The 9,984-nt window shown below is 37.4% G+C and overlaps 1 protein-coding gene across 1 annotated transcript in view; it reads right to left on the reverse strand.

The window, feature by feature from the left end:
- ephb2a (eph receptor B2a) overlaps positions 1-9,726 on the reverse strand; it is a 60,895-nt gene extending 51,169 nt beyond the window's left edge. The window contains exon 1 of the mRNA XM_053317041.1: positions 9,627-9,726. Coding sequence (XP_053173016.1) covers positions 9,627-9,726 — 100 coding nt within the window. The remainder of the gene's footprint in view (positions 1-9,626) is intronic.
- Positions 9,727-9,984: the final 258 nt, after the last annotated feature.

The raw sequence follows: 9,984 nt of genomic DNA on the forward strand, positions 1-9,984 counted from the left end.
AATATCACACGAGCATTGTCACGTCTGGATGAAACTGTGAAAACATCAACATCAAGAGTCTCCTCTGTCTGAATGACTAAAAGTCATCACGTATAAATTAAAGCAGCCAGCAATGTTAAATACTCTAAAAAGGGCTTCTGTGTATATGTGTATCTAATGAAGATATGCAAATGCTGTTGATGACTTTTTCTAATTTCAAATTTGCTATTTTCAACAGTCTTCTGCAGTGCTGCAACTAACAATTATTTTCAGCATTGATGAATCTATTGATTATTTTCTCAATTGATCAGTTGTTTGGTTTATAAAATGTGAAAAATATTGATTACAGTTTATGTAAGCCCAGTGACATCATCAAATGTATTCTTTCATCCTGACCAACAGTCCATTCCCCAAAGATTTTTATTTGATGTTTACTCTCACATAGGACTAAATAAATGTGTTTGGGGGATCAGATCAGAGAATGTGGAAGTTTTTTCATTAAAAAATGTCAACATAACAATGTCTACATAACCTGTGCTGAGATTTCATTGAGCAAGGTATGCAATGGTGAGTGAGCAGCAGTGAAGAGTGCAAGCAAGGTAAGATTACAGACACGAGTCTAGACCTTCATGAACATGGTTTAAAGTTGCACACAATGTTCAGACTATACCACCTACTGTATATCAGAAATACAATGTACTGAAACAATATCTAACCACTGATTTTTACCAAATGTGTGACTATATGTGTTAAAGGACAGCTTCAAACTTTTCAAGTATTGGCTTAAAGCAACAGTCAGGAGCCCAAATGAACAGTAAAGCATGTTTTTTTGCCATAATCATTCCTCCTGTTCATACCGACCATCAGAAGATTCCTTCATAATGCACTTACAATGGAAGTGATGGAGGATAAAATAATTTACTCTTTAACTTGACGAAAGAAAATGAAATGAACAATTTGCATAAAGACTGATAAAGTTGTCACATGTAACACAACAGGTTTCTGGTCTATTGTTTGCTTGAGGCAGCAACAAATGAACAAATAGGTACACAGGCTAGACAAAAGACACACCTACTTAAGGTAAATGCTACTAGAGTAATTTTGGCCTTTAATGTGATTTGATTGTTATTTTGTTTTTTTATTTATTTGTTTACACATGTGGAGGTGGAGAGGTGCAAAAAAAAGAAATAAGAAAAAGAGCTTGAATAGGGCACTCTCTAAGGCATGGCTAACTTAATTAGAAAAGGAGAACAAATATTAAAAAGATGGGAAAGAGAGAAAAAAGGAAAGATAAGATTGCAATAGCAGAAAGTACACACACTAAAAATTAAATAAAAATGACTAATTATTAGTGGGGAGTTTACAAAGATAATCCATCAGGATGAGACTGTGGAGAGAGAAGCACTGTTGTGGCTCTCTGTCAGGCTAGCACAGATATCAAGTTGAAATTCCCAAGTTTGGTGAAGCGACCATAGGCCAGTGAAGAACTAGGTCATGGGCTGTTTTGATGCTCAATGTTTTCTGTCACTGCTCCCAGAGGCGAAAGAGCACTGTGCTGAATGCTGAGTATTGATTGGCTTAGATAACTGACTTCCGCCGAGAAATGTCAGCAAAGGCCACTGAGGCCAGGCTGGCTTCTTTCCATGAACAAAGAAAAGTGTTGCCTCTAAGGAATGAGGACAAATGTTAGGTTGAATGAGTTCATAGAATACGTTTGAAGATACACTGAAAGTCTCTTCTCCTTTAGTGTAAGAAATGAGAAACTATTCAAAACTGAAGCTACGACGCATGTTTTTCAGTTGCTGATGCTTGATTTATAGCTTTGGAACTAATGTCAAAGCACATTTGACGTCTGTCACTCACCCATCTCACAGAACAGATTTGCCTCCATTTCAAATGTATCAATCCACACAGACTCAGAGACACACTTCACACTGATAGATGATAGAAGACCAGATTATTATATTCATTTCTTATCAAGAATGAATTAGCCTTTAAGTATTTCAGTGGCATAAGAACATTGCAGTATATTTTCCATTGTGAAACAGCCTCTGTTAAGATTGGTGGACCAAAACTGAAATAATTAAATAGAATCCACACAGACTCAGAGACACACCTCACACTGATAGATGATAGAAGACCAGATTATCAGAACTCACAGCAGCAAGAAACCCCGAGACCTCAGCACCTCATATCATCCATATCCATGTTGACATCACACATGGGCTTAAAAGCAGCAGGTAAAAACATCTGCTAGGCCTGTTACAATAATTATGTTATCGACTTATTGCACAATAATTATCAACATTATCATGTTTATATATTGACATGACACATGAACATGACTCTGATTTTTTTTTTACCTTAATATTGCCACACTTCACATTAGCAGCTAAGAGGCTATTCATGTCACATTGTCTAAACAAGTAGTGTCCTCCATTCCTCACTGTGTAGGTCCTGAGTGGAGACTGTAGAAGAATTCAAGGTAAATAACTCTGTCCTCAACCATCATGACACTCTGTGTTTTTACACAAGTGGAGCACACACTCTCCAATCACACCCCCTACCCTTCTTATATCATTATGCTTTTATATTATCATTATATCAGTGGTATAAAATTATGTTGATGTTCAAATAACAATAATATCATTTATCTTGATTATTTCTGAGATAATATATCGTCCAATAAAAGTAGTTATTGTGACAGGTCCAACATCAGCCTGATCTCTGGTGTTAAAAACTGCTGGTCTGGTTATTAACATTGAAATGATAGATTACAACATGCAATTGTAGTGGGACAGCACCACAGCAGAAAAAATATATAATTAAATTTTAGGTTTTTTTTTCGTGGCACACACTCATAACATACACCAAGCCTATGTACTGCATATTCATTTCTTATCAAGAATGAATTAGCCTTTAAGTATTTCAGTGGCATAAGAACATTGCAGTATATTTTCCATTGTGAAACAGCCTCTATTAAGATTGGTGGACCAAAACTGAAATAATTAAATAGAATTCAAATCTCTGAAATGATAACACACAAAGAGCACTTGCATTGCTTTCACATGATGACCCACAATAAAAATTCAGTAATAAATGACTAAGCCTGGTGCGTGCTTCCTATCAGCAGTGTGTCTCTAATCACAAGCTTCCCTGTTGAGAAGGAAACAATTATCATGTAACACAGCGCTGGTATTGTGAGAGCATCTCTAAAAAAAATACAACAGAGTGATAATGACAGTAACGACACACACTGGTGCAAGATATTGCAATTATCTGCGACGCAGTTCCAGCTGAGAGGCAGCGAGGAGGCATGATGCACTGGTCAATGAACACTTGGTTAACATCTGTGCTTCACCACTGTAAATGTGCCAGGTAGAAATAACCCTGTGTGTGAATGAATGGAAGATTGAAGGCAAAGCAGAGAAGGGCTGACTTAGAGTCCAGGCTGGTGCTGACTGGATGGCTTGTGACGTGGCTAAAACTGTCAGGTCTGAGTTACATAAAGCAGCAAAGGGAAGATGGCAGCCGAGCCAAAAGAGGCTGAACTGGCTCCATACTGTGGGTTGGCTGTTAATGTCAGTAGAGAAGGATCCTGAGAATGTTTTGTTTTTCTATTCTTTATTATTGTCGGTGGTGGAAAGTAACTGTAAGTACTGTACTTAAGGAAGAATTTTAGGTACTTGTACTTCACTAGAGTGGTCACATTTCAGATGACTTGTTAACTGTTATGATTGTTGAAATCAGAAATTCCTGTGGATGTTACGCTTGTATGCTTGCATGCATGCTCGTAGTATGAAACTATTGCAGGTGATGCCACCCTCCCCCACTCCACCCGCTACCGTACGCTCACGCACAAACACACATACAGACGCTTGTGTTGGGCTGTGACTACTGACTGGTGAGAACAAATCCGCACCGCCCAACCTGTAAAAATACGCATTAATCAAACACCCAAACCTGACCTGACCTGCAAATCACTAACTTTTTTTTTTTTTTTTTACAAACCCTGTTTAATAAACACCAGTAGGCCTAGTGAGCTGTGGCCAGAAAGCAACACACTGTGGCTGGGAAACAACAGGATGTGTCAATGTAGTTTTGTTGTGAAAGGTGTGCTTATTACCACCTTTGGACTACCAACAGAAAAAACTAAAGGGGTCATTTATGTTCTGCTTTTGCTCTGGAGCTTGTTTTCTGCTCCTTTGTTGAGGAAATAATGTTTTAGCTGTGTGTGCTGAGGAGTGGGCGACTGGTCATGTGACCGTGTTTTGTTGTGAAATGTGTTGTGGTCGACGGTGGCAGCAAGCCTTCTCATTAGCTGGAGAGCTAATATCTGCAGGGTGCTTCTAGTTGGATTGTATAGTTTTTGTTGTGTTGAGTTATGTTGGTTGTTTGTTGACACTAGTGGAAGAGATGCAAGGCACTCGGGAGCACACAAAAACCCCATATTTGTTGGATTTTCAATGTTCTCGTCTCCAGTAAAAATCAGTCTACAGGCTGATATACACAACCAACAAAGTCTGACAGTATCTCCTTGTTTACCCATTACCCATTCACTCAATGGCAATAAAAACGATAAATAAATGTGTTTAGCTTTGTAATAGTAATTTAAAACTTCTCACATGGTTTCATTTCAATAAATGTTCAAATGATCCAATATTTCAGCAAAAATCAAAGATTTGAGAAAAGTGGAAACTGGAAACATTTGTGTATCAAAAGTTTGTTTTTCTTCTTTCCTCTCCCATTAATCATCTCACCAACCCTCATATTTATCTGCTGAACCCTTTGGAGGAGCCCCACCCCTAGGTTGGGAACCACTGGACTAAACTAGCTAACTGTATATAAAGTAGTATAAACTAGTTAACTGTATATAAAGTAATGTAAACTAGCTAACTGTATATAAAGTAGTGTAAACTAGCTAACTGTATATAAAGTAGTATAAACTAGTTAACTGTATATAAAGTAATGTAAACTAGCTAACTGTATATAAAGTAGTGTAAACTAGCTAACTGTATATAAAGTAGTATAAACTAGTTAACTGTATATAAAGTAATGTAAACTAGCTAACTGTATATAAAGTAGTGTAAACTAGCTAACTGTATATAAAGTAGTATAAACTAGTTAACTGTATATAAAGTAATGTAAACTAGCTAACTGTATATAAAGTAATGTAAACTAGCTAACTGTATATAAAGTAGTATAAACTAGCTAACTGTATATAAAGTAGTATAAACTAGCTAACAGTATATAAAGTAGTATAAACTAGCTAACTGTATATAAAGTAGTATAAACTAGCTAACTGTATATAAAGTAGTGTAAACTAGCTAACTGTATATAAAGTAGTATAAACTAGCTAACTGTATATAAAGTAGTATAAACTAGTTAACTGTATATAAAGTAGTGTAAACTAGCTAACTGTATATAAAGTAGTATAAACTAGCTAACTGTATATAAAGTAGTATAAACTAGCTAACTGTATATAAAGTAGTGTAAACTAGCTAACTGTATATAAAGTAGTATAAACTAGCTAACCGTATATAAAGTAGTGTAAACTAGCTAACTGTATATAAAGTAGTGTAAACTAGCTAACTGTATATAAAGTAATGTAAACTAGCTCCACCTCCAGCAGCTACAACAGTAACATGCTGCTCTAACACTGATGCTTCACTATTAATAATCTAGTGATGTCATATATAATAATATATCAGTCAGAGGGATCAAACCACTACCTTTACTTCAACTCAGATAACATTATTTGGCTATGCAACTTGACTTGAAATTTATACATTTAATGTATAAAAATAATTTTTACAAGCTAACTAAAGGATCTATCAAAGGTTCATCCATCTCACCCTTGTTGCCAACATGCTATTTTGAACACATTACCCTGAAGTGCTTATAGTAGGGTTTATAATACAGTCTAATGAAATTGCTATTTTTGTCAGCTACAGCACACACATCTGTCCTGAGTACAGATTTATATATCATATAATAATTTTATCTTTTGCATTAATCAGGCAGAATACCATTCTCTACATATACGTATAATTACATATATGGAGACCTGGTTGCCACACAGCTTTTCAAATCTTGCATAAAGCGATAATGTTGGCATTCTATCACAGGCAGAGTAGACAGTCACACTGAGCCTGACAGCATCCTGCTATAATACACAAAAACCACAGATTCCGAAACCACATTAGCTTTTCTGCTAAAAGTCTCCTTCTTATCTAACTTACAAACATGAACACACATCCTGTCCTGCACCAAGCCACCAAGCAAACATTCACCAGGGAAAAGTGCACCGCTATCATCAGTAACATGCTGGTTTGGTCATTGCTCTTCATCACTGTCTGCCCAGGATTTGTTGCTGCAGGTGTGTTCACTTTGTCTCTCATTCCCAGCACTCTGGTAGCCTGTCAGCTCATGTCAATCAAACACAGACATATTGAGGGATCGACTCACACATTGTTGGTTGAGGATTGGGTCTTATTTTTGTACAGGAAGTTTGTACAGGAATCAGAGGGAAAACAGTTCATCAACATCTCTGCATCTCTTGTTGACACAAGGTTGGGAGCATGCTGTTGTCTAAAATGTCATTGTTTCCCATTGGCTCTGAATCAAAAGTACCCCTGTTGACATCACCGGGGGGTCCACATGCTTTTGGCCATGTACCAAAGGAATAAACAGGCTTTGGTAAAGAACAGAGAGAAACTTTGAGAATGGTGTGATGTTACAAGAACTCCTCTCAGACACAACATCACATGAAACTTCTATAACATTGTGTTGCTCAAAAATGACTGTCATTGGCTGTGAAGATATTGGAAAAGTTTCCAGCCCTGCAGGGATTCATCGTCACTGGGCAGCCTGTTCTCTGACCATAGTAAATCAATCATTTGGTTTCCAGTCTGAGAGAGAACCTGTTAACAGCCTTTAAATAATCACATAACTGCCAAACTCCTTATTTAACTCCTCAGTGTCTGGAATACAGTTTCATGCAGGTTTTAGTTTTCAGTGACTGTAAAACTCTGAAGCGTCACTGTAAGTTTGAAATAAGGTTAATGAATTAAGTTCAGTTTTAGAGTATAGGAAGACAAAACTAACAGCATTTGAATTTTATATTCTTTTTACATTACTGTATGTACTACTAATCAGTCAACTGTCTCATATGCATGTTTACTGATGCAGATCACATAAATATATTATGACACATGTAAAACTAATGTTATGTTTCCGTTTTAATGTTTATTTGTATAAGGACAAATATATGTGGCATAGAGTGGTTATCCACCATTTGGAAGATTGGCTTTGAGTGGTCAAAAAGACTAGAAAAGTGCCAGTCCATTTACCATATATAGCATGAACCTATGCTACACACCACATTATTTAAAGCCTACTTGCAATGCCTTGTCCCTATGCTTATATTCAGTTCATTGACATAAAAATGTAAAGAGGCTGACATCTCCATTCCTATGGGTCAAGCTCCAAAGATGCTGCTTTTCCCATAATGCAGCTCACATATAAAGTCAATTCTGACATCATGAGGGTTATTCTTCCAGACTTGGCCTACAGGCCACAGTGGACATTGGCAAAAGCTTACAGGCTAAGTAGTAATAAGCATAACAGGTAAAAAGGGTTAGGGTTAATGTGTAAAATAAGTGGAGTGGACCTTTATATTAGACTTCCTAATTCATTTCTGATAATACAGTGTGTGTATATGTAACTGTGTGCCCGCTTAACAAAAATGATGCTGATGATGGCTCCTCATATGCAGGTAACATAACTGCACTGCATGATGTTAGTTGAGCACAGCTGTGTCTGGCTGTTAGTATTAAATGCTGATATCAGTATTTTGAACTGGTCTGCCAACAGCCTGTAGTTTATAGTGAGCTGTGATTCAGTCTAAGCCTGTCTCAGTCTGCATGATTGGAGAAGTAATCATTTATGTTACAGCATAAAGCGTATCTCATCCCATCACAGTTAATCCTTCACCAGTTTCCCCTTTTTAACCAATTAATTAGTTTTAAGGGTGTGAAAATGGTCTTCTCCCATACTGACTGCAATATTTGTTATTTATCAGTTTGATCTTGCTTTTTAAAAAAAGAGATTTTAATCCAATAGCGTCACTGAGTCATATATAACCAAGCTTCATTTTATACACAATTCTCCATAATTCATCTTGACATCATTTAATATCTTTAGTCTTTTGCGTCTCTGCAATAATTTAACATGAATTAAAATAGTGTTTAGGTCAAATTTGACCTGTTTTGATATGTAACAGCTGTAAAAACACCCCAAATGTCTTTTGTTCTGAAAATTGATGACTTTTCCTAAAGTGGCCCGAAATGCCCAATAATGAAAATATATTAAAATGTTATACTTTTGTATAGATGCTGCTAATGTTTGTCCATTGAGTCTGTTGTGGGTCAAATTATCTCTGTATCTATTGACATGTGTTTTAGTGAAATGAATAGTTCATAGTTTTAATAAGACTGATGGCTCTAATGGTTCTACAATAAACCCCACACTTCATTTTCACTTGACATAAAATACATTTCCATCATTATGTCTATGTTATATTTTCATGTCTTAGGTCAAATAGGACATGATATAGTGTGATAGTAGATGTTTAGTGGTGTAAAAGCTAAAAAATACACTCTCTCTGCTCTCTGAAACATGAATCAAGGTTTAATCACATTTATTGATCAGTCAGATCCACTATTGATGCTTTCTAAACACATCTGTGGTTCAAAATGTGGTATAAACACTTTTTATGAGGAGATTCTGAGAGCGGATCAGAATTGACACAGAAGATGCAAGGGGGCAGTATATGAACAGTAAGGGTTAAAACAAAAGTCTGGGAGTAAGTCTGGGTGCACAGCATGACTTTGTAGTGACTGAATTACTGCAGATTTCACACCATTTAAATAATAATAAAAGTTTTTGCTGTTTATAATAAGGGGCTTATATTGGTGCATAGGCACTGTGTTCATATTTAGGGTATAGATTAGTAGCTAAATATGCACGAGCAGTCACTATGCCTTTGTAACTTGACTTTGTAGAGGCCCACATTAGTCCAAAAACATGAGACCGGATTACAGAGCAGTGCAGACAGAGCGACTTTATGTGCTGTTCTGCTCTTATACCGGTGCAGGCCTTCTGCTCGTTTTGCAGACTATTACCACACATGCTGTTTATACACACACCTGCACACCAGGCTATACTTTCATTCTGATCAGAATCAGCTCCAAGTCTACAAGAAGAGAACAGGCATGTAAAATAATGAGAGTATAATATGAGGAGCTCATCATTCATATTCAGGCCAATAGAGCTGCGCGGTGCTGATGATTATTCCCGTCAAATAAACAGTAAAAAGCCGCAGAAACAGATTAATTCCAGCCTAACCTACTGCCTCACTGTTGATAGTGTAGTCAGATTAAACACATCCACATCCTAACAACGCTACACTGATCCACAGGAGTCAGTCCTATAGTCTCCGCTGTGCGTTAATGATGGAGCCGCTGTCACATTCAGCGCATATCCACAGTCATACACACACACACACACACACACACACACACACACACACACACACACACACAGTCACACACACACTGTCACACAAGAGTAGTTGACCGGCTTACCTTCAGCAGCCCACACCGCTGGCAGCATCCACAGCAAACACAAGATATCCATAGTGATTGTAATTCCAGGCAGTTGACTGTATAAAGCCAATGCGTTCATCGCGCAGCAGCCGTCCAGCAGCGAGCCATTGACAGCGGATTCATTCAGAGGCGCAGAGCATCAGCATCATCATCCTCCTCATCCTCAGCAGCAGTAGCAGCAGTAGAGGGATAAAGGCTGAGGAGCTGCTGCAGTTGGGCGAAACCAAAAGGCAGGGGGCGGGAAAAAACACCGGTGTCCACTGATCAGCTCTGAAATACAAACACTGCATATCAGTCTGCTGCAACATGTGATGGAACAAAGCGTGTTCAGGTAGAC

This window comes from Scomber japonicus, chromosome 4 (genome assembly GCF_027409825.1).
Source record: "Scomber japonicus isolate fScoJap1 chromosome 4, fScoJap1.pri, whole genome shotgun sequence".
In the NCBI taxonomy this organism is placed as follows: Eukaryota; Metazoa; Chordata; class Actinopteri; order Scombriformes; family Scombridae; genus Scomber; species Scomber japonicus.